This window comes from Cyprinus carpio, unplaced genomic scaffold (genome assembly GCF_018340385.1).
Source record: "Cyprinus carpio isolate SPL01 unplaced genomic scaffold, ASM1834038v1 S000006507, whole genome shotgun sequence".
Taxonomy (NCBI): Eukaryota; Metazoa; Chordata; class Actinopteri; order Cypriniformes; family Cyprinidae; genus Cyprinus; species Cyprinus carpio.
Window position 1 is genome coordinate 189123 of NW_024879175.1, and position 25845 is coordinate 214967.

Below are 25845 nucleotides of genomic sequence, written 5' to 3' on the forward strand. Positions count from 1 at the left end.
TGCTGGTTTGTGGATTGGGGGAAGAAAGTTTCCCTAATCTGTGTAGAATTAGGGCATGTTGTTAAAAAGTGCAGTTCTGTTTCCACTTAATGTTGTGTGCAGTGTGGACACAATCTGTCTTCTTCTGGCAGCAGGTCTGTCTGTGTCTGTCTGTCTCTATAGTGAGGTTATGCTCACTGAGTCTGGACATGGTCAGGACTTTTCTGAGTTTAGGGTCTGCCAATTTATATTCTCTGTTTTGAGACAGATAGCGTTCTAATTTACTTTGCTGAGCTGTTGCTTCTGTCCAGTGTTTTCAGATATTTCTCTTTCTGTGTTTTAATGATTTGATTTAGTCTATTAGTCTATTTAGTCTATTTAGTTATTACTTTTACTTTAAAATTCAGTAAAGATTTAACAGCAAAGGGACATTTTTAGAATTAAACTAAAACTCCTTTTATTCAGATGACAGAAAGCATACAGCATCATAAAAACATGTTCAGATGTAATCTGAGATTATAATTGTTGTTAGTAGTATTTAAAGCGTGACACATTAAGAGCATTGTCTGTTAGTCTTGTGATGGACTGCTCGTGTCCAGTGTGTTTCCAGCTTCAGCCTGAGACTCCAGCATCCTGTGACTCTGCGGTTTGGAGAACAGATGAAATATCAGGATGAAGATTATTCCTCTGTTACGGCGTACTGGCTTTGGTCTTCAGTCGATGTAACTGTGAAATACACACAGACACACACTAAACATTTATTTTCACAATTCAGTGTCACACTTTCTGTTTTGCTTCCACTGCAGTTATTGATTATGAACAACCATCATCTGTTGTAAAACATGGATCTATATAACAGATAAAAAGACAGAATAAAGGCATGTCTGTCAGTGAAAGTGAATCATTGGTAAAAGTCTCTGAGATGGAGAGAGACGGATCAGACAGAAGTGTTACCTCTCGCTCTGTAACATTTGAACAGCAGCACGACTGTCGACAGCAGATACGGACAAGCTGCCAGAAGAAAACTGAGGATGCTGAAGACAGAAATCTGACCTGAACCTGACAAACAGAGACACAAGCACATTATTGAGCAACATTACGCTCCTAAAGACTTTCAGAAACTCACCATTTACTCAGCCTTGTGTCATTCAAAAATGTTAAAATGACAGAAGAATTTTAACACCAAAGTTTAAAATAAGAAGGGTGATATCATGCATAAAGGAGTGTGTATTTGATAGAGCTTTTGATCTGATCTAGACTCAGAAATAGAGGGAACCCAGACAGCAGCTGACTTTCAAATCTTAAGGCTGCATGCATTTATTTGATAAAAAAAAAAGAAAAAAAGAAAAGAAAGTAATATTGTGAAATATTATTATAATGTTAAATAATAATTAAAAATAAAAACTAAATAAATAAAATAAAACTTTATATACATATGAAGCACATTTATTTTGTCTTCTCGTTATAGTTAAGCAAAAAAAAAAAAAAAAAAAAAAAAAAAAAAACTTAAATCACCAAAAAATGACTTGAGCTGGATTTTCACAGACTGGGTCACATATTTTCTGGGATTTTATCGGTGACGATCGATAATCAGTTTTTTGTTGAGTGTGTTGCGCTGCAGGACTGCATTGGACAGCCAGGGATGGACTGGGAGTGAAAAACGGCTCTGGATTTTCTCCCAAATAGGCCCAACATAACTACAAACAATCAATATCACACTATTACAGCCATTCTGTCTCATTTATATAACATCACAAAACCCAGGTGACCCTGATGACAAAAACAATAGAAACCATCACAGAAATTCTACAAATACCACTACAAACCATCAACTTTTAACCATTAAAACCATTAAATAATGGTATCCTGTAGTGTGTTTTGGGAAATATTACATTAGGATTTAATGGTTTTAACAAAAGCCACCAACAGAAGGCCACCAATTACCAGTACAGACAAACAGACACCATTACAGCTTCCATTAAAACCAATACCATTTCATTATATCCAGTAAAACCAGTACAAATTATGTGATGGTTTCTATTTTTTTTTTCACTAGGGGATTTAAATAAATGTATGATTGTATGAACTAAAATACTTGAAATCTATAGAAATGTCTCTCTCTCTCTCTCTCTCTCTCTCTCTCTCTCTCTCTCTGTGTGTGTGTGTGTGTGTGTGTGTGTGTGTGTGTGAGAGAGAGAGTGTGTGTGTGTGTGTGTGTGTGTGTGTGTGTGTGTGTGTGATGTTAATCAGACTTATAGTGATTTCATTTACTCTATTTTCTAACTCGACAGGCCTGTCTCTCAAATGTAACTCATTGCAGAATCACTGCTGTCTCTTTATGAATGAATGAAATATTCATGTCAGACGATGTGAAGTAATAAATAGCAGTGAACGTTCGGACTAGGGCCGGGGTGATTTAAAAAATTAGGCTATTATTAATCAATTATTATATTAAATTACATAAATATATCTTAGTGTCTTAATTGTTGAGATTCTTATAATGCATTAGCTTTTTGTAGATCCACTGGTTCACATTTTAAAATATGTAGCAAAAATAGCAGACGGGTTTATTGAAGAAGCAGATTCGTTCTGCAGCAGCAGGTGTCACTTCCGGAAGTGCAGAAATATATCAGTTTCCCTGGTAACCGCAAACAAAGCAGCGCCTGACTCTGAAACTTCGCTTTTCTTCGTAGACAGAGTACAGAAGCGAACTGAAACTGAGCGGAAGTACGAAGTCTGACAGAGTCAGGCTACTTTGAAACGTGCAGCGCTCAAGTTTATTCAGTGAAATCATAGCCTTTTGAAGTTTAATCTACATACTAATCTATACTGCAATTCTTGTCTTTTTGTCCCCAAATTTAAGACCTCTTATAATTAAGACTTTCTGTATCATTTTAGAGTTTACATGGCCTTAAATTTAAACGATTTAACTGCAGACTTTTTAAGGCCCTAAAAACATAGTTCAGTGCAAACATTTCTGTCGTGCATTTGGCAAAAACTTTTGTTCACATTGCATTTTACATTTGAAATTTGAGGAAAGTGCAACTCCTGCGTCCCCGTTGTTTGTGAGCAGTGGTGTGATGATGATTTAAATAACAGATTAAATAACCATCTTGACTGGAAAATGCTGTTTTCATGGTCAGTTTTTCATTAATTATTTGCTAATGTTACTGAATGTTTACATTAGAGTGCAGTCCTGCTACACCGAAATGAATATGAGGAGCAGCTGGAACCTAGCGACCTCTCCTGGTTGGAGAGAGTATTAACATCATAAACTGAAAACAATCTTTACATTTGAAATATTTTAAAATTGATCATCCGAGTCTAAAACGATCCAGCGGGTCGTACTGAAAGACATTGCGGGTCGTATACGGCAGTTTCTGTTTCTTGTAAGCAAAAATAGATTTCATTAACGCCTCCTTTTGTCGGCTGTCAGCGTCACTTTATCTGACACTTTTTCTTTGATGATGAATCAGCAGCCGACGGCCGATGGATGAACCTGTGGACAGCTGACTGTGTGGTGCTCAGTTCACAACAGTGACAGAAATTAATCTTTTCCAACAAGTTTAAAATGATTTTTACCCTTGCTCCTGCTGGTTATAACATTCATGTTAACAAAGATATCATTGATAATCTAGAACATTCTATAATAAACCTTATTTGCCTCAAAATGTGGCATCTTAAAGCCACAAAAAAACTGATAAATAATGTTTATCACAGTATTTACTCACCATTAGCAGACAGATGTATTCGGTTACTCTCCTGTGATGAGTTTGGTCTCTCATCTCTCTGTCCTCTACACCAGTACTGATCCTGATCAGACTCATTCAGTGCTTTAATACTGAGAGTGTCTCTGTTTACAGTGTAACGATCAGAAGTCTGTGATATTACACTGTTGTTTGCACCTTTATACCACACATATCTCCAGTCACTGTAATCAGACTCAATCACACACTTCAGAGTGACTGTCTCTCCAGTGAATACAGGACTGTCTGGAGTCACAGTCAGTGAAGATCTGGGTAAATCTGTGAAGAAAGACAAAAATTTGACTCAAAACACACAAGACGTGAGTTTGCAGTGCAGAGTGACAATCATAAGACAAAATGTCATAAAGGTTGTAAAACAAATCCATATGAATCTAGCAGTTTATTCAAATTCTTAAGAAGAGATACGATCACTTTATATGATAAACAGATTGTAATTTAGGCTTTTATTCACATATTCACATGCTTTTTGGATCTTCTAAGTTTTGGTTTCCTGGACTTTTAATGGAGGAACAGAAAGCTCTCAGGTTTTATTTAGGTTTCTTAATTTGTGTCTCAAAGACTAACCAAAGTCTTCTGGGTTTGGAAGCACATGAGGCCGAGTAAATGATCTGTGTGTAATAATAACTGCATTCAGCTCTAAAACAATCACTGATCACTGCACAGCATCTGTCCTGTAAAGAAACATCTGACACACTTCTGCATCTGAACAGAATCATCACTAAAAGTGAACTGATTCAGTCCTCTTATAAAAACAGACAGATGTGTCTCATACAGAGTGTGAGAAAAGATCTGAGCTACAAACATACACTGCTGTTCAAACGTCTGGGATCAGTAAGATTTTATTATTTATTTATTTAAAAAACAATTAGCACATTTACTCAGCAAGGATGCGTTCAAATGATTAAAAGTGATAGTAAAGACTTCTATTGTTAGAAAAGATTTTTATTTTGAATGAAAGCTGCTATTCTCTGTCATCATCACTGCACTCACAGCTGATTGGTGTCACTTCACATGTCTGAAAATATTTCAGATGATCTGTGGAGCCTAAATTATTATTATTATTATTATTATTTTATTTGACATTGTTTAACTGACAACACATTGTTAATGTATGATAGTAATTATCATGTTTTATAACAAATGCATCAAGTTGTCTTCCATTAAAAAAAATATAGATAGAAAGTATAGAAAGTAAGAGAGCGCTGACCTTTTACTGTAATCTTAACTGTATTACTGAACTCGCTGTAGTAGTTTCCTCGTTGTGCTCTGCACCTGTACTCTCCTTCATCAGAGACGCTCACAGACTCGATTGTTTTAGTTTCATCACTCGTGGATTCAGGGTTTGAGTCTTTTCTCCAGAGAATTGTCCATCCAGTTAACTGTCCCACATCACAGCTCAGAGTAACTCTGTCTCCAGTGAACACTGAACTCTGCGGTTTTACAGTCAGAGCCGGCTTCAGTTTATCTGTGAGTGTACAGTGATGCAATGAAACGGAAGTTTAACATATTATAAGGAAGTACGTCATCATACCTACTTCCGCATTGCAAAAAAAGGTGGATACAGAAACAACCAACAAAATGCTGTGACTTCCATTACAGTACATCTACAAACCACACCACTGACAGAAACATCTGAAGAACTCACTTTGACTGAACACTGAGGGATGTTTCCATTTTTGCGGTATTTCAAATCTCGGCAAACATAAACAAATTAGAATAATTCAGACACATAAGGGTTACATATTTATAAATATGCAATCTGTAAGGTTGGAAGAACCTCAGACACTTTGATCTCCTGAGATATGAACAATACAAAAAGAGTGAATTAACATCTGTTTCCACATCTCACTGAGAGAAGATGCAGGAAAGCTTCTTTCTCACATATTCTTCCTTCATATTTGTCCCTTCTGCTCCACAACTGTACTTAGACTGTAAAGGCCAAAAGGGAAATTCTGTTCACGTCAACTGGTTGTTGTTCAGCCAACCTGAATTTTGGTGGGCCTGTTTATTGTAATAATAATCTAGCTAAGTGTACATGAGAAACCATGACATGACTATACCAAAACTCAGTGGTGGAGGTAACGAATTACAACTACTCACGTTACTGTAATTAAGTAGGTTTTTTCGGGTAGGCTGCTCGTACTTTTTTGAGTATATTTTTAAAACTGTACTTTTACTTGTAGGCTACTTAAGTACAAATTGAGCAAAATCTACTTCGTTATAGTTCGTTACTGAGTACGCCCACAATTTGAATTAATATTAAACCTTTTGACGGCACTTCAGCAGCCAATAAATATATCTGATCGTGTAGGGACCAATAACAGCCCTGATATCTGAACCGGGAACAGCGCCGCTGCAGGTGAAGAGCTGGGGGGTATTCCAGAAAGCAGGTTTAACTTACCGTGAACTAAACCCTGAACTCTCGGTTGATTAACCTCAAACCTTGCTTACTCAAGGTATGTGGTTCCAAAAACGCACCCCGGGAGTAAGTTCATTTAACTCAGAGTATGTTCCTGATTAAGACTCAAGACATTCTCAACAGAGCGACGAATTGACGAGTCACTATGGAAACGGACGCTAAGAAAAAGCGCGCCAAGCTGTTTCTTTCTTCTTCTTTTGTTCATTCGTTGTTTACATGCTTAATGCATATCGCCACCTAATTGATGGCTGTGCAATCATTTTTATTTTTTTTTTCATTTAATCCTTGAGAATGTGAATTATATTGTTTGTTTTATGCTAATTATATATTAAGTCATATCAGATATGTATTTTGATTTAGAATTTAGACATTATAGAAAATGCATGTGTGAGATAATATAAAATGTAATAAAATAAATAAATAAATAAATAAATATATATAAGTTAAACATGACCTTGTCATAGTGTTTTATAATTTATACAGATAACTCTTATATATGCTAATAAAAGAAATAATCATATTAGAATAATAGATTACTTTATTTATTATATATTAGCGCTTCCTCATTAACATATATATATATATATATATATATATATATATATATATATATATATGTATATATATAAAAATAGGCTATATTACAAATTGTAATATTATATAATGTTGTGCACTATCTGTCACGCCAACTAAAGGCTCGCTGAAGTGAACTAACCCTGGAAACATAACCTGCTCCGGAGCAGGTTTAGTTCAGAGAGTGAGTTGCTATGACTACTAACATACCCTGAAAGTTACCTCCGTTTTTGGAACCGAAAGTTGAGGTTATCCGCTTACTTACTCTTAAACATACCCGGGTATGTCACATAACCTGCTTTCTGGAATACCCCCCAGGTTATCTTCAGAGAGCGAGTTACTATGGTTACATAGGCGGAGTTTAGACGAGAGCCAATAATGATTTTGTCTGAGCAAAGGATAAAATATAAAAATTAAGGAATTAGAATTTTCTCATTTTATTTGTATTATCTTATTATTTTAGTGGTTAGAATAAGTACGTTTTGGGCTAAATTAATTATTTAAACCCCATGTTTTTGCGAGTCGCGAATGATTCTCAACTTGAGAGGACATGAGAGAACTCTATTTTCGTTATTTTCCCGCTTTAGCAAGTTAACAAATATTCGTTGTTTGTTTGTAAACCTGCTAATAAAAACGTGGTGGACTGAGTCATTTCTGTCTGAACTGAACAGGTGAGTTGAAGCCATGGCCTTGAGTGCGGCGTGTGATGCAGTGTTCAGTTTAAGCATGCAATCCTTTAGATTCACCCTCGGCTTGTGACAGCTGAAGAGGATCTTGAGAAATGTGTGATCGCATCGCCGATTGCTCTTGAGAAACTTAAAGATAGCTATGAAAGAAAAATATCCAAACTTTTTCAGACTCCTGCACTCACGCTGCCCACTGGCTCGGCTACATCAGAAAGTTTAACTGAAAAACTATCAGAAGAGAAGAGATAGTGAAAGAAAGACAATGGTCATCTACAGTGGCGCCTGCAGGTGTACGGCTGAGCGCAGGCGAGCAGATGGCACTAGGGACGGGGGGGACATGACCCCCCCAGATTCATAGTAACTCGATCCGTCCCCTCACTGTCTCAATGAAAGGCTCTATTGGTAAACAGAGGATTAATCAGGGTTTTCGCTATGTACATTAGTCTAAGTAGTGGCAAACCTGCCCACCGGTCCTTAAACGTGTACTAAGCGATTTTTGAAACACACTTTTGACCGCAGTGTCTGACAAAGTCCCAAAAACACACTTGTAGCCAATCAGCAGTAAGGGGGCGTGTCTTGTCCTGATAACGAGAAGAGAGCGCTCAATTTGAGTGCACAGGACGCATATTACATTTTATCCAAAATTAGCATATTAGCAGATCGACTGTAGATTGAGAGAGATGGCAGATAAAAAAAGAGGAAAATGTCAGAGAAACAAAACATTAAAAAGAAGGGTTATAATCAGGCAAGAGGTAGGACCCGCGTAAATACAGGTCCTTCTCAAAAAATTAGCATATTGTGAAAAAGTTCATTATTTTCCATAATGTAATGATAAAAATTAAACTTTCATATATTTTAGATTCATTGCACACCAACTGAAATATTTCAGGTCTTTTATTGTTTTAATACTGTTGATTTTGGGCATACAGCTCATGAAAACCCAAAATACCTATCTCTCAAAAAAATTAGCATATTTCATCCGACCAATAAAAGAAAAGTGTTTTTAATACAAAAAAAGTCAAACCTTCAAATAATTATGTTCAGTTATGCACTCAATACTTGGTCGGGAATCCTTTTGCAGAAATGACTGCTTCAATGCGGCGTGGCATGGAGGCAATCAGCCTGTGGCACTGCTGAGGTGTTATGGAGGCCCAGGATGCTTCGATAGCGGCCTTAAGCTCATCCAGAGTGTTGGATCTTGCGTCTCTTAACTTTCTCTTCACAATATCCCACAGATTCTCTATGGGGTTCAGGTCAGGAGAGTTGGCAGGCCAATTGAGCACAGTAATACCATGGTCAGTAAACCATTTACCAGTGGTTTTGGCACTGTGATGCTTATTTCTTATCCAGCATGGAGTTTGATTTTGGTATATATGATGATTTTTATTGGATGGTAGTATGATGTGTTTTGAGGTCTTCTGGTTTATGGGTTCTTTTAATCTGCCCTTGATAAAAACACAGTGGACCAACACCAGCAGCTGACATGGCACCCCAGACCATCACTGACTGTGGGTACTTGACACTGGACTTCAGGCATTTTGGCATTTCCTTCTCCCCAGTCTTCCTCCAGACTCTGGCACCTTGATTTCCGCATGACATGCAAAATTTGCTTTCATCCGAAAAAAGTACTTTGGACCACTGAGCAACAGTCCAGTGCTGCTTCTCTGTAGCCCAGGTCAGGCGCTTCTGCCGCTGTTTCTGGTTCAAAAGCACACGCCTGTGCACGGTGGCTCTGGATGTTTCTACTCCAGACTCAGTCCACTGCTTCCGCAGGTCCCCCAAGGTCTGGAATCGGTCCTTCTCCACAATCTTCCTCAGGGTCCGGTCACCTCTTCTCGTTGTGCAGGTGTTTAGAGTTAATTAGTTGATTCAGATGATTAGGTTAATAGCTCGTTTAGAGAACCTTTTCATGATATGCTAATTTTTTGAGATAAGAATTTCGGGTTTTCATGATCTGTATGCCAAAATCATCAGTATTAAAACAATAAAAGACCTGAAATATTTCAGTTGGTGTGCAATGAATCTAAAATATATGAAAGTTAAATTTTTATCATTACATTATGGAAAATAATGAACTTTTTCACAATATGCTAATTTTTTGATAAGGACCTGTATAATGTTGCAGCTTTCCAGCGGTGGAGAGAAACTCAAGGGGTGGGAAGGGCTCGAATCGGACACCGAGGTTGCTTTGTTTCTTTTTGATAGGTGAGTAACGTTGATTTTGCTTTGTTTCACACAACTTATCCATGTTGGCTTTTGTTTGAATATTCTTGTGTGTCATCTTCACTTGTTTCCGCAATCGTCGTTGCCATGGTTGCGTATGTACTTGTGGGGCGAAGATTTCAAAATAGGGGAGAGGCACGGTGGCCGAGATAGCTCAACGCGCTGCAACTTCACAAAACACATTCAAATAGAAAAAGCACCTGCAAATTAAGAAAACATCTTCATCAGTTTGACAGCACACGTGCTGCAAATACTCGCAACACAGTGAAATACAAAAACAAGCTGCAAATGCTCAACACAAACAAAATTACCCCAAGAAAACAAAAATTACCATTTGTATAACCACAGTTGTACAAATACCATGGTTAAACTATGGTTAGAGTAGTAAATCCATGGTTAATTTGTGCATGATTACAGTAACCATTTTTTGTTTGTTTTTTTTTATATAATAAATGTATTTTTTAATTAATTAACTTCAATAGTAAAACCTCAGGCTATGGTTAGTTTTTGTAAGGTAAGTTGTAAAAGTAAGTTAGCCAGCTTACATAACAGTTACAGTAATTGTGTATTTATTCAGCTTATTTAGGCTAATAATATCCACACAAAAAAAGAAACAACAACAACAAAAAAATTAAAAAACTCTAAGGAATCGTTTGATCAGGATGTTAAAATAAACAAAGATCTTTTCAGAACAAGCATTGATAAATTATGTCCTAGCCATGTTTTTCACTTTATGTTTCCCTTAAATATTTCCGATGTGGTCTGTGTTTTTGCAGCACATTTCTTTATTTGCTTGTGTTGTAAAGTATTTGTAATGCGTGTTGTCAAATTGATGAAGATGTTTTCATAATTTGCAGGTGTTTTTGTCATTTGCAGTGTGTTTAGCTCTCTCGGCCACTGTAGCAGGTCCTGTTGGGGTATGGATGTGTTTGTTTTGGTGCTAAAGAATCGGGTCAGGGCAGACGCAGGCTGAAGCACAATAATAATCTAACCATTACTTTTTACCCACCTTCTCACTACATGCTGTTCTGTTGTCAATAAACACACATGACGATGGTGCTGCCACTGACGTTTACGTTCTCTGTGTGTGTATGTGCTATGACTCCTGACCCCAGGGTCCAATGAGGAGCTGGTAGCTGCCTCAATTGTGCCTGTAGCGTTAACCATAGTGATCATATACAGCTGCATCTCAAAAAATTTGAATATCATGGAAAAGTTCTTTATTTTTTTAATTGAATTCAAAAAAGCAAACTTTCTTATATTCTAGATTCATTGCACACAAACTGAAATAGTTCAAGAGTTTTTTGTTTTAATTCTGATGGTTACCACTTGCAGTTTTGAAAAATTAAAAATTAAGTATCTCAAAAAATTTGAATATTTTCAAAGATCAATCAAAAAAAGATTTACAAAACATAAATGTTCAAAGATCTCCAAAGCAGGTTTAATTGTGCACTCAATACTTGGTTGGGGCTCCTTTTGCATGTATTACTGCTTCAGTGCGGCGTGGCATGAAGGTGAACAGCCTGTGGCACTGCTGAGGTGTTATTGAAGCCCAGGTTGCTTTGATAGTGGCCTTCAGCTCCTCTGTATTGTTTTTCAGATGTTACTTATCTTCCTCTTCACAATACCCCATAGATTCTCTGTGAGGTTTAGGTCAGGTGAGTTGGCTGGCCAATCAAGTAATCAAGTAATACCATGGTTAGCAAACCACTTGGAAGTGGTTTTGGCACTGTGGGCAGGTGCTAAAGTCCTGCTGCAAAATGAAATCAGCATTTCCATAAAGCTTGTCAGCAGATGGAAACATAAAGTAGATGGCTGCATGGACTTTGGACTTGATATAACACAATGGACGAAGACCAGCAGACGTCACGGCACCCCAAATCATCACTGCCTTCAGAAACTTCACACTGGACTTTGGATTCTGTGCCTCTCCAGTCTTCCTCCAGACTCCAGACCTTGATTTCCAAATGAAATGCAAAATATACTTTCATCTGAAAAGAAGACTGTGGACCACTGAGCAACAGCCCAGTTGTTTTTCTCCTTACCTCCAGGTGAAATGCTTCTGACGTTTTTTCTGGTTCAAGAGTGTCTTGGTTCTAGGAATGTGAAACCTGTAGCTCTTTTCCTGGAGATGTCTGAGCGTGGTGACTCCGGCTTCAGTCCACTCCTTGTGAAGCTCTCCCAAGTTCTTGAATCTGCTTTTCCTGACAATCTTCCCAAGGCTGTGGTCATCCCTGCTGCTTGTGCACCTTTTCCTACCACAGTTTTTCCTTCCAATCAACTTTCTATGAATATATTTGGATACAGCACTCTGTGAACAGCCAGCCCTTTCAGCAATGTCCTTCTGTGGTTACCGTCCTTGTGGAGGGTGTTGATGATCATCTTCTGGACAACTGTTGCATGTTCTAAAATAGCCCAAGAGGTACCCAGTATTTATACTCAAAATTAATCAAACTAATCAAGCTCAAAATGGAATATTCTAATTTTTTCAGATGCTGAATTTTAAATTTTCCTGAGCTGTAAGTTGTAACCATTTTGTCACACAAAATATCAGTTTGTGTGCAATGTATGTAGAATATAAGAAAGTTAGCTTTTTTGAATTAAATTACAAAAATAAAGACCTTTTCTATGATATTCTAATTTTTAGAGATGCACTTGTACTATCATCTATGACTGAGCTGTTGATTTTTCTGAACTGAATTTTTTTTACTGCTGGTCAGCTTGGTCCCCCCCAGTTAAAAAATCCTATCTGCGCCCCTGGCTGAGCGCTCAGACTGACCTGACATCTGCCCCGAAAACAATTCAGCAGTTATTATAGGCCTGTGTGTCCCGTGTTTCTGTCACTGAACCAGCCATGCCATTAATTATGAATTTATCAGTCTTTTGCATATCAAAGTCAACTTCTGCACATAGCTATTACGCCGAAAAGCAGAAAATCATGCTATACGCACTTTCATGAGATCAGGTACAACAATTAATTTGTTGGCTATTTTACAAATGGGAATACAACGAATTCATGACAATGTTTTACATTCAAGTTACCCGTAAAATTAAAGTGAAAAGTACTTTAATGGCGTCTGGAATGCAATAAAGTAATTTTTAAAGCTGCTTGTACAGCATTTGCTGCATGGATAAAAAAATAAAAAATAAAAAAAAAAAATACAAATAAAAAAAATAAATGGCTAATAAATAATTCACATATCAGACAAAATTGCGTTGCAGCAAATCCTATAAATTTGTAGGTATTCAGAACAAAGCAACATAAAAATCTGAAAATATTAGCAGCTATACAATTATAGGACACAGTTTTACATATAGGCCATTGCAATTTGTGTTTTATTTTTTAATTGTACAGAATTATAAAATAAAACGCAAATCATAATTGGGCTTGTTTTAGGCTTTTCCTTATTTTTATATTTAAGACATCAAACATACACTGCTGTTCAAACGTCTGTGATCAGTTAGATTTTATTTATTTATGTATTTATTTATTTTGTTTTTATAAATTAACACATTTACCCAGCAAGGATGTGTTCAACTGATGAAGGCTTACACTCTTCTGTGTCAGCCGCGCTGCGCTGATGCACTGTTTTCTTTCAAACCAAAGTGTAAATACACATAAAAATCGTATCCTTGTGGCGCGGCTGACACAGAAGAGCGTGCGCCGCCTGTGTACTGTATATGTTAGCCTTAACATTATCTATAAGCTAGTGTTCTCCAAAACAAAGACAAAATTCACATTTACAATATATAAGCATTCAAAACGTGCAGTCTCTCACTTCCACCAGTATTGATCAATGATGTTAATGACATCACTGCACTTCAGCTTCTCATCAAACTTTCTGTCCAATCAAACACGCTCTAGAATCTGAGGGGATAGGAAACGATTGAGACAGTGTGAATATGCTTTCCATTGAGACAAAAGAAGTCTGGTTTCACGCTGTGTCACATGAACCTCCGCAGCACACACAGTCTGCTCCGGTCAGACTCTGATATCAGACATGTTTCATATTTTCAGCAGATTTAAGAACACATTATTTTTATTTCTCAAGTGTCTCCTGGCAACAAGGCACACATTTCTGTGTGAGTAGTGTAGTGTATGAAGGACAGTTTTCCTCTGCCACTATTTATAAAGTCAGTAAGTGTATGATGCCTGGTGTTTTAAATCTCTGTTCAGATTGAGGTGTTTGGTTCAGCACATCACACAGCTGTACGACCCTCACTGTGTCTGTAGTTTATAGTGTGTAAACTGTACAGAATTTCAGCCTGCGACGCCTGAGACGAACTGTGAACAGAATACAGTTTCTCCATAGACTGACTACATTTACTAAAATATGTAATGTACTGTATAACTATCAAACACAACCACAGAGACCTTTCTTTTTTACTTTAAATGGAGGAACAGAAAGCTCTCAGGTTTTATTTAGGTTTCTTAATTTTGTTTCAAAGACTAACCAAAGTCTTCTGGGTTTGGAAGCACATGAGGCCGAGTAAATGATCTGTGTGTAATAATAACTGCATTCAGCTCTAAAACAATCACTGATCACTGCACAGCATCTGTCCTGTAAAGAAACATCTGACACACTTCTGCATCTGAACAGAATCATGACTAAAAGTGAATTGATTAGGTCCTCTTATAAAAACAGACAGATGTGGCTCATACAGAAGATCTGAGCTACAAACATACACTGCTGGTCAACACTTTTAGGATCAGTTAGATTTTATTTATTTATGTATGTATGTATGTATGTATTTATTTATTTATTTTTTATAAATTAACACATTTACCCAGCAAGGATGTGTTCAACTGATGATGGCTTACACTCTTCTGTGTCAGCCGCGCTGCGCTGATGCACTGTTTGCTTTCAAACCAAAGCGTAAATACACGTAAAAATCGTACTTACGTACTTTGTATTTAAGAGAGTATGCTGCTTGCGTACTGCTCAGAATTGCCAAAATGGCACTACGCTGATTTGGAGAGACACAGGGGGGATTTGTTGTTGGAGAGGGTTTTTTTTTTTGTTTTGTTATTTTTGTTTTATTATTGCTCATTGATTATTATCGTTGCTTTTTAATGACTGATGACAGATGGACTATTCTGACGGTGCTTTTCATTCTTTCCTGGACCTTGACACTGTTATTTATTTGGCAGCCTATGAGACAGTCACAAGCCTCCCGGTTTTCATCCAAAATATCTTAAATTGTGTTTCGAAGACCAACGAAGCTTTTACGGGTTTGGAACGACATGAGGGTAAGTGATTAATGACAACATTTTCATTTTGGGATGGAGTATCCCTTTAACATTAAAGTGGTTACTGGAAGATCTTACTTCTAAAAGCCAGCATCTGGAAGAACCCAGAGATTCATGTGACAAAAATGAAATATAACTGATTATTATTATTAATAATAATAATAATAATAATAATAATAATAGTTGTTACTTTATTGGAATGTGGAAGGTTACAATTTTCTCAACTTTTGATTTTTTTTTTTTTTTACAGTGTATTGAACTCTGTTGCTCAAGTCCTTTCTTATTCTGTTTATAGTGAATATCATCTGTAAACACAGTGACAGTGACTAAAGTAAATATCAAAGATGTCGATGGAAAGCCTTGTCACAATTTACATGACATTATAATAAACCAGAACCTCCACAAAAACACACTCAAGATCTGTAGGACTGTATCTAAACAGAATAATGACAGAATAATGATTTATGAACTGATTCAGTCCTCTTATAAGAACAGATGCTGCTGCTACAGAAGAGTACATGAAAACTGTTGAGCCAAAAAAAATATTGATGTTAATGATCATTAAACAGATGTGAACATGAACACTCACCTGATACAGTCAGTGTAACAGCAGCACTGGTGTCTGATCTCTGTGAGTCTGATCTCTCTCCTCTACAGCTGTATACAGCTCTATCAGACACAGATGTGATGCTGTAGAGTCTCTCAGTGACGTCTCTGATGACTGAACCATCTTTAAACCAGCTGTATGTCCACTGAATGTCTCCTGCTCCCTGTATGTCACATGTGAGAGTGACTCTCTCTCCTCTGAACACACACTCATCTGGACTCACCTTCACTACAGCTTTTGGTCTCTCTGTATAAATACACATATGAGTAAATCTAGATAAAAACAGCATCACAGTATCATGATCACTATTATAAACCTATGAGAAAAATACTGCATTAAATTAAAGATCTGGTTTGCTTGTAGATTGTATTAATTACATCAAAACTGTTGGTAATTATTGGTAAAAACTAACAAAACATTGATATACAGTCTTCATTTATGTTCTTTTGTATTCACATACCACACTTATGGATTGTACAATATTTACATAATTTAAGAGCGTATAAAGAGTGCTGAACGTGACGTGATCATGAGACAGATTTTTGCTGGTGACATAATCATCATTAAACATCCGGTTCAGTGATTTTATTCAGTGTGTCTTCTCTTGCCAAGGCAATATTATAACAATACATTAGAACAAAAGGACAAGCAGGCTGGATAGATAGGATAAAATAAAATGAAGCTGTTATGTGCTATGAAACACACACATCAAGAATCAGCGTATGAATCTCAACAATGGTGACCATCAGCAAAATATCTGGTAATAATTAGTCAAGGGTCAAGAGCTCAACTAAAGCAAACCCTGATCAGCACAATGGTGAGGTCAAACAAAACACTTTCAATAAAACATCTGTCACAGGCCGGGGCGGACCGGAACCTTACACCCTGCCCCTATACCCTGCACCACCTCAAGGAGCTATCAGAGTACACCAGAGACAAGACAAGTCTAGAAGGTACAAAGTTCGTCTTTTAATTATTTAAAAGTAATTTCCTAAATAAAACATCACTCGTCGACCTCTTCTTCTCCTCAGAATCCTGGTACTCCTCTTCTCCAATCGAGGTATACACCACGGGGTAAGTATATAACTGGAAGATCCCCTTTTTGAACTGTACGATGGTGAACACGTGAATACAAGTCCTCTTTATTACTGGATCGGCTCCAAGCCGGACGATATAAGGCAGGCAGGGGGTAGCTGCTCTTCATGCAGGCCAAGGAACAAGGGGGTGGGGGAGGGGTCTCTCAATTTCAACAGATCGGCTCCAGGCCGAATAATGGTGGATATACAGATAATAGTTCCTCTTCCAGACAGTTCAGGGAAAGCAAGGGAGAGATAACTCATGTCATTAACAGGGCAGCTCCAGGCCGGACAAGGTGGGTATACAGGTATGGCTCCTCTTCCAAGCAGACCAGAGCAGCGAAGCGGGGGATGACTTCCCGTTTCCAACCGTTGGCTCCAGGCCAGATAATGGTGAGTATACAAGTATGGCTCCTCTTCCAGACAGACCGGAACAGCAAAAGAAGGACAGTGTCACGTTTTCAACAATTGACTCCAGGCCAGGCAATGGTGAGTATACAAGTATGGCTTCTCTTCCAACCAGGTCAGGAGAGCAAAGAAGAGATGACTCACGTCATTAACGGGGCAGCTCCAGGCCGAACAAGGTGGGTATACGGGTATGGCTCCTCTTCCAGGCAGACGAGAACAGCGAAGGATGGATGACTTCTCATTTCCAACAGTTGGCTCTAGGCCAGATAATGGTGAGTATGCAAGTACGGCTCCTCTTGTCATTAACGGGGCAGCTCCAGGCCGAACAAGTTGGGTATGCGGATATGGCTCCTCTTCCAGGCAGACCAGAACAGTGAGGGAGGGATGACTTCACGTGTTCAACAATTGGCTCCAAGCCCGATAATGGTAAGTATACAAGTGCGGCTCCTATCGTTGACAGGGCAGCTCCAGGCCGGACAAGGTAAGTATGCGGGTATGGCTCCTCTTCCAGACAGACCGGAAAGCAGGGGATTCATAACTCACAGCTCTGTATAATACATTCAAACACTGATTAATAAAACCCGTCCCCATCGCCGTTACAAGTATACATGTGCACATCCGTTCTCCAGTCCCTGTACGTCCTTTATTGCAGAAAAGATATTACCTCCTATCCACAGCCTGTAGAAAATCCGTTTCCGTCACGCTTCCTCTCTTCCCGACCTCTCGCTCTCTCGTGCTAGTCTCTTCCGCAGCCCCCCCCCCCCTTCCTTCGCCCCAAAGTCCTTTTATAAGCCGCATTCCTGTTAATTGTCCCAATCACCAACCGCCGCCCTCTCATCGCACACCTGTTACTCATTTCTTCATTTGATCTGGGCGTCTGAGCATAGCTCATGGGGCAACCGGAACCGGCCAGGTGTCACACCGGAACTACTCCGACAGGGAAACATCCTCGACGAGAAGTGGTTCCGCCTGTCGCTCGTCACCCCGTGACACATCTAAACCTCTGTTAATTCTCAAAGAATTTTTGTAGATATATGACAGAAATTGTAAAGAGTGGAGCTGGTAATGCTGTTTGTGGATTTGTTTAATCAGATCTTGAGAGATGTAATATCTTTTATTTCAGTTGATTCAGTTGATTCAAGTCTGTGGCTGAAGTCAGTTTTTGTGTTTCTCTTTCCTTCAGTGATTCTGCTTGTTAACAGCAGCTGTTCATCACTGAAGCACAATCATCACTTAATAATTCACATAATTATCTATAAGGAGAGTAAATATTTAACTGAACTGTATTAATGTGTATTTGCTCAATAGAGATCTGTTAGTTTAATGATATTTGTGGTTCATTGTGCTGGAGAGTAGAGCCTGTGCTTCAGTCAATGATGAGCCACAAACACTGATGCTCTGCTGCTTTATTTACAGACAGTAACTGTGGAGTTAATGCAGAGAGGATCTCTTTGCAGTGATTTGAGTTAAAGTCATGTTTATAGTTACTTTACTATTACACACTTAGTGTTTGCAGTTTGATACTAAAAAAAAATATTCCTTCTCAGTAGTCTCAAATTAAATAAAATAACCAAATGTTTACACACTATCACATTAGTGAAAAATCTCAATTGTAGTTAATTTAGTGAATTTACTTTCACAAAAAAATGTTCTAATTTACTGTAAAATGTATTTATAGCATTACAAGCTCACAGTTGCTCTTGTAATTTCACTTATATTTATAAACATTTAATTTTACAGTGATAGCTGTAAAAAAACAGTTTGCTGTATTTTTACAGTACAATTGAAATTATTGATTGACAGTACGTTTGTAAATTTACAGGCTTACTGGCAACCAAAATTTACAGCAATTTTTTTACAGTTTACATCAAAACTGTTGGTAATTATTGGTAAAAACTAAACAAAACATTGATATCCAGACGTAATTTATGTTCTTTTGTATTCCCATACCACACTTATGGATTGTAAGAGCGTATAAAGAGTGCTGGACGTGATGTGATCATGAGACAGATTGAATTGTTTGTTGTTGCATAAAGTGGTTTGTTTTTAATACCATAAAGCAGCAGGCAGAATGCAGCACTCCAAAAATGGTAAAAATAGGGCACAATGTATTTTATTAATTTGAAGGAATTTTCTGTATTTATTTTTTTAACTGTACTTTGTATTTTACACTGCATTGTGTTCTAGGGTTAACAGAAATGCTGTAAAATTACTGGATAATGTCCTGGCAGAAAATTACCAGTATGTCTCTCTCTTTACTTTTGTGTGGCCGCTGTGCCAAACAAAGTTTCTTTTTTCTTTATTTATGTATTTCACTCGTTTTGTGGGTTTTTCTTTTTGTAGTGTCAAGTCTGTGAAGGTTGTCTATCTGCCAGTATTTATTACTGGCAGAATGACTAGGTGTGAGGAGTTTAGACTACCTCACACGGCGTCACAACATGAAAATAGACTCGAGGGCTAGTGTTGAGGACTGTAGTTTAGTGGTGGGAGAGGTGGTTGGCTGTGAGAATGTTGTGTCTGCTTCGAGAATGAACAACGCGGTTGTTGTTTTTATGAAAACTGTTGAGTTGGCGAACATTGTGGTTGAAAGTGGAGTCGTAATTGACAATGCGTTTGTTCCTGTGCTACCGTTGTCCACACCGTCAAATAAGGTTATTCTTTCAAACGTACCGCCTTTCATTAAAAATGAGTTGCAATGTTAGAGCGATACGGTAAATTGGTCTCCCCAATAAAAATGATTCAGATTGGCTGTAAATCGCCATTACTAAAACATATAATGTCGTTTAGACGCTTCGTGTTCATGGTGTTAAAGGATAACAGAGAAGAGTTGGACTTAACGTTTAACTTTAAACATGATGAATTCAATTATGTGATTTATGCTACAACTAATAACATGAAATGCCTTCGTTGCAGTGAAATAGGACACCTTGTGAGAGCATGCCCGAAAAAAGAAGAAAAATCTAAACAAAATATATTGTTGGTCTTGGTTGAAAAGGCTGGTGAAGATAAGGAGGTAGTACAAACTGTTAGAGAGGATCTGTCTACAACAGCTGATGTAGTTGGAGAAAACAAAACACAAAAAAACAAAGATGTAAACCTAATAGATATATCAGGTGATGCAGCAGTTTTGAAACAATCGGTTGATGAAGGACAAACTGTGGTTGAGATGGAAGAAGATTCTGTATCTGATCAGATGCAGTCAGCTAATGGTTCAGGTGATAGGCAGAGTTCTGACAAAAATCAAGACGTAGAACTAGTGTCACGATCTCTAGCTGGAGTGCCTGTGAGCTTCAGTAGAGGGCACTCCACTCAGGACTCATTCAGAACTCCATTTCCCATCCTGCCTCACTCCTGGGACTGATTGCACACACACCTGCACCTAATTACATACACACACCTGCAGCTAATACACACACCCATTTAAGCAGCACACTCACGCCAACTCTCTGCGAAGTCTTGTTTAGCTCCGTCTAACATTTCCGAGCGGTTTCTCTTTGTTTGTTCTTCCGTGTCTGATTTTTGGATTGTGTATTCTGACTCTGATTCTCTGCTGCCTGCCCCGATCTCTGCTTGTTTCTGGTTTCGATTCTGGTTACCCCTGACATACCTGACGCCACTCCTGATTTCCACCTGTCTGACCACTCTGTTAATAAATACTGCGATTGGATCCGAACGTCTCTGACTCTCCATTGTAACAGAAGACTTCGCCAAACCAGGATCCGGAATTCTCTCATTAGCAAGATGTCGGTTCCCAATTCTAGGTCAGTGTGTCAACTATCTAGCCCTATCATTGACCCAGTGGACCAGCTACTGCACCTTCGGCAAGGAGATCAATCTATTGAGGAGTATGTTCAGCAGTTCTGTGAGTTAGTATATCAAGTTCCTCTAAATGATGAAGCTTTGTTTAAGGACTTGTTTTGTTTTGGACTCAATGAATCAATTTAATTATGGTTACCTGGAGGGGAATTTAATGGCCGTCTAAGAGACATTATGGACTATGCACTCTTGTTATGTGGTTCTTTTTTCACTGTGGGAGAGGCAGAGGACTTTAAAACCTCAAAGTCTCTCCACGAAATGGCTAGCAGCCCGGAGGCGGTTCACAAAATGGCCACCGCTCCTGAGACTCATCCTGTCATGGCTACCACTCCAGCGCCTGTGCTCAAGATGGCCGCCAGCCCAGCGCCACTGCACGAGATGGCCGCCAGCCCAGCGCCACTGCACGAGATGGCCGCCAGCCCAGCGCCACTGCACGAGATGGCCGCCAGCCCAGCGCCACTGCACGAGATGGCCGCCAGCCCAGCGCCCCTGCACGAGATGGCCGCCAGCCCGGCGCCACTGCACAAGATGGCCGCCAGCCCAGCGCCACAGCACGAGATGGCCGCCAGCCCAGCGCCGCAGCACGAGATGGCCGCCAGCCCAGCGCCACAGCACGAGATGGCCGCCAGCCCAGCGCCACAGCACAAGATGGCCGACTCAATGCCTGAGTCTCCGGACAAGGTACCACCGACTCGCCGTCATAGAGGGCGGAGGAGGAGACAGGCATCGACCGTTCCCGAGCATCCCGCTGCCGGCCCGGAGGAGGTTCCCGAGCAGCCTGCTGCCGTCCCGGAGTCGGAGGCGGGTTCCGATGCCGTCCCGGAGGCCGAGGCGGTGCCCGATGCGGTGTCCGAGGCCGTTCCCGATGCGGTGCCCGAGACCGAGGCGGGGTCTAAGGCCATTCCTGAGGCGGTGTCCAATGCGGTGCCCGAGATGGTTCCCGAAGCCGAGGCGCTTCGCGTCTCCACAGGCCGTCCAGAGCACCTTCGCATCTCCACAGGCCGTCCAGAGCACCTTCTTCGCGTCTCCACAGGCCGTCCAGAGCACCTTCGCGTCTCCACAGGCCGTCCAGAGCACCTTCGCGTCTCCACAGGCCGTCCAGAGCACCTTCCCGTCTCCACAGGCCGTCCAGAGTCAGGTCAGGTCCCCGCTGACCGTCCAGAGTCAGGTCAGGTCCCCGTGGATCTTAGTGAACAAGGTCAAGCCACAGTTAAACTTTATGAGGCCAGTCAAATCACTACCAATCTTCCAGAGTTTTTCATCATACCACAACAGATCATCCAGAGCCTCGTCACAGCCTGTCTGTTGCACCAAGCAAGGTTCTCTCAGCCTGTTGTATTGATGTCAAGGAGACTGTAACTGCTGCAGAACCTTCGGAGGTGTCAGTAGTATCCATCCAGGAACTCTCGTCCTGTCCTGTCATGGCCAAGGAGGTCGTCCACCAACTCACCGCCCATCCTGTCACGGCCACGGAGGCCGTCTATGAACTCATTGCCTGCCCTGTCACGGCTTAGGAGGCCGTCTATGAACTCTCGTCCTACCCTGTCACGGCCATGGAGACCGGCTGTGAACTCTCTGCCGGCCCTGTCACGGCTATGGAGGCCATTTGGGAACTCTCTAACCACCTCATCATGACCATGGAGGCCGCCATTAACCTGTTTATGTTCTCGGTTTCAGTCCCACCTGACCAGACTTGCTCTCCTGTGCCGTTGACTCCACTGTGGTGGTCCTCTGCTCCACCCTGGTCAACTTCTGTCCCGTCTGCTCCGCCCTGGTGGGCTTCTATCCCATCTGCTCAGCGGTGGGGGCTCCTTGCTCCGCCCTGGTGGGCTCCAGTTCCGCCTGCTCCGCCCCGGTGGACTCCTGTTCCGTCGGCTCTGCCTTGGTCGCCAGCCATTCCACTTCCACAAGGACCAGGCCCTCCATCCCTCCCCTTGTTCCGCCTCCGCTCCACCGCCCTCCAAGACTGCATAGAGCGTCTGGAAGCCGCTCCTTGTGGGGGGGCTATGTCACAATCTCTAGCTGGAGTGCCTGTGAGCTTCAGTAGAGGGCACTCCACTCAGGACTCATTCAGAACTCCATTTCCCATCCTGCCTCACTCCTGGGACTGATTGCACACACACACCTGCACCTAATTACATACACACACCTGCAGCTAATACACACACACCCATATAAGCAGCACACTCACACCATCACACTGCGAAGTCTTGTTTAGCCCCGTCTAACAATTCTGAGCGGTTTCCCTTTGTTTGTTCTTCCGTGTCTGACTTTTGGATTGTGTGTTCTGACTCTGATTCTCTGCTGCCTGCCCCGATCTCTGCTTGATTCTGGTTACCCCTGACATACCTGACGCCATTCCTGATTTCCACCTGTCTGACCACTCTGTTAATAAATACTGCAATTGGATCCGAACGTCTCTGACTCTCCATTGTAACAACTAGTAGGAGATCATTGTTTATTGGAAGAACAGGATGAGTGTGTTTTTAAGACACCACAAAAGAGAAGAATGAAGCACCATCATTATTGTAAACCAAAAAGAATGGATAAAGTTGATTTGAGTCAAACTGATACTGAGAGTGAAACTGAACTTTCTGATTGTAGCATCTCCTTTGATCAATCTCAAGATGAGTTACCAAATCATTCTTACAATGTAGATGTTATTAAACTCTTTTTGAGAGTAACTAAGAATGCAAGAAATGTACGCATCACTGAATACTTTCCTGATTTAGAGCAATTTGCTGAGAAGGCAAACATTTTCAGGAGTGAAGGTCTCTTTTCTGATCAAGAGATTTACAGGTTGAAAAAGATTCTCACCAAAGTTAATGTACAATTAAGGACTAATGTTGGTAATGAAAAACATTATAATTTTACTTTTATGAGATTAGTTTCTATTGGTGTTTCTTGTGTATCCTTTTCTTCTCTTTGATTAGGGAATTTCATATTGCTTCTCTCAATTTGAATGGAGTACGAGAAGGGAAGAAAAGGTTTGAACTATATGAGTTAATCAAGATTAGAAGAATAGACATTTGTTTGCAAAAGAAACACATAGGGGGGCAGCTGTGGCCTAATGGTTAGAGATTTGGACTTGTAACCAGAAGGTCGCAGGTTCGAGTCTCGGTGCTGGCAGGAGTTGTAGGTGGGTGGGGAGTGAATGAACAGCACTCTCTTCCACCCTCAATACCCATGGCTGAAGTGCCCTTGAGCAATGCACTGAACCCCCAGTTGCTCCCCAGGCAGCTGGATATAGCTGCCCACTGCTCCGGGTGTGTGCTCACTTCTCACTGCTGTGTGTGTGCACTTGGATGGGTTAAATGCAGAGCACCAATTTCGAGTATGGTTTACCATACTTGACAAATGTCACGACTTTCACTTCACTTCACATAGTGATGCTTTTAATGAAGCTGATTGGGCAAGTGAATTTGATGGGTTATCCATTTGTAGCCATAACACATCTTTAAGTGGGGATGTTGCTATCCTGTTCTCAAAGAACTCTATTCCAGTTTCATACCAAGTTGAATAAATTGTAAAGGGAAGATTTTTAAAGATAAGAGCTCAATTTGGAAATCAGTTTTTTTTTTTTTATGTATTTATGTTCCCACCAATGCAGTTGAAAGAATGGGTTTTTTAGATATATTATGTAAAGTAATAAGTGATTGTAACACTGAGGATTTGTTTTTAATAGGAGGGGACTTTAACTGTACGGAAAATGCTTCTGATAGAAATCATGTTGAGCCCCATATGACTTCTCGAAAAAGACTTGTTCAATTAATAGAAATGCATGATTTAACTGACATATGGAGAAATTTTCAAAAGACACAGAGGCAGTATACTTGGCTTCATTCACACAATAATATGTTGTCTTTGGCAAGGTTGGACAGATTTTATGGTTTTAGTCATCAGCTTAATATTTTCAGAGATTGTTCTATTATTCCAGTAGGTTTTTTGGATCATAGTTTAGTGCAGTGTTTTTAACTTTGGGATCCATAAAACCTTAGAGTGCATTGTGGCATTTTAATAACACTTTATTAACTGATTTGAAATTTTTTTGGAATGATTTTAGAACCAGAAAGTCTGATTTCCAATCATTGCAGCAATGGTGGGACTTCGGTAAAATACAAATTAGACAATTGAGTCAACAGTATGCTTGCAACATCACCAAAGACCTAACTAATTTAATGGTACATTTAGAAAAAGATATAAAGAAACTTCAAGAATCTATTGTTACTGAACAAAATCAAGAGCTTATTGAAATTCTAGACAAAATAAAAAATAAAAAAGAACTTTTAAACCTGAAAGCACAAGGGGCTCTGATCAGATCCCGTTTCCAGAATATAGTGTGGATGGATATACCGTCAACAAAATTTTTAATTTGGAGAAAAAAAGTAAGTAAGTAAGAAAAGATGTATATATGGCTTACGCTCTAAGGATGGTGCACTCTTGTTGAATCATACAGATATTCGTAAGAGGGCAGTAGAATTTTATGAAGAACTGTATAGCAGTGAGCTTACACACAGGTCAGACAGTGACAATGTGTTTATTGAGGGTCTCCATTAGGTATTGGATGATGCCAATGGCGAGCTTTGTAGAGTGTTGACTTTAGAAGAGTTACAGAAAGCTCTTCAAAGCATGGAATGCGGCAGAGCACCGGGAATAGATGGCCTATCTGCAGACTTTTATAAGTCTTTTTGGCCTGAGAACGGTGCAGATCTGCTTGCAGTCATCAATGAAAGTTTGAGTAGTGGAAGATTACCACTGAGCTGCCACAGAGTGGTCGTTACTCTACTGCCTAAGAAAGGAGAACTGAGTGACATTAAAAATTGGAGGCCTGTCTCTTTGCTATGCAGTGATTATAAAATTCTATCTAAAGCGTTAGCAAATAGATTAAGTAAGGTTTTAGCAGAAATCATTCACTTTGATCAGACTTATTGTGTTCCAGGTAGGCAATTTTTTGATAATATTTCGTTTCTTAGAGACTTTCTTGATATTGGTAAGCTCTTGGAGGTTTTAGCAGAAATCATTCACTTTGATCAGACTTAT

At 39.7% G+C, this 25845-nt stretch overlaps 1 protein-coding gene and 1 pseudogene across 1 annotated transcript; one reads left to right on the forward strand and one right to left on the reverse strand.

Annotated features, from left to right (window-relative positions):
• Window positions 1-342: 342 nt before the first annotated feature.
• LOC122143806 (sialoadhesin-like) lies at window positions 343-15767 on the reverse strand. Its single transcript, XM_042754396.1, has 4 exons — window positions 15488-15767; window positions 3711-4004; window positions 934-1038; window positions 343-705 (listed from the first exon to the last, which is right to left on the reverse strand). Exons 1-4 carry the CDS (start codon window positions 15765-15767, stop codon window positions 659-661), a joined length of 726 nt encoding a protein of 241 aa, XP_042610330.1. The 3' UTR covers window positions 343-658.
• Window positions 15768-16240: 473 nt separating this feature from the next.
• Window positions 16241-25845, forward strand: part of LOC122143807 — a 22356-nt pseudogene continuing 12751 nt past the window's right edge.

Excerpts from the sequence above, each read along its gene's own strand:
- LOC122143806 (XM_042754396.1), bottom strand. The coding sequence starts at position 15,767 with ATGTGTATTTATACAGAGAGACCAAAAGCTGTAGTGAAGGTGAGTCCA. Across the intron at positions 1,039-3,710 it reads AATACATCTGTCTGCTAATG|GTTCAGGTCAGATTTCTGTC; the intron begins GTGAGTAAATAC and ends TCTGTTTGTCAG. Across the intron at positions 706-933 it reads CAAATGTTACAGAGCGAGAG|TTACATCGACTGAAGACCAA; the intron begins GTAACACTTCTG and ends TGTATTTCACAG.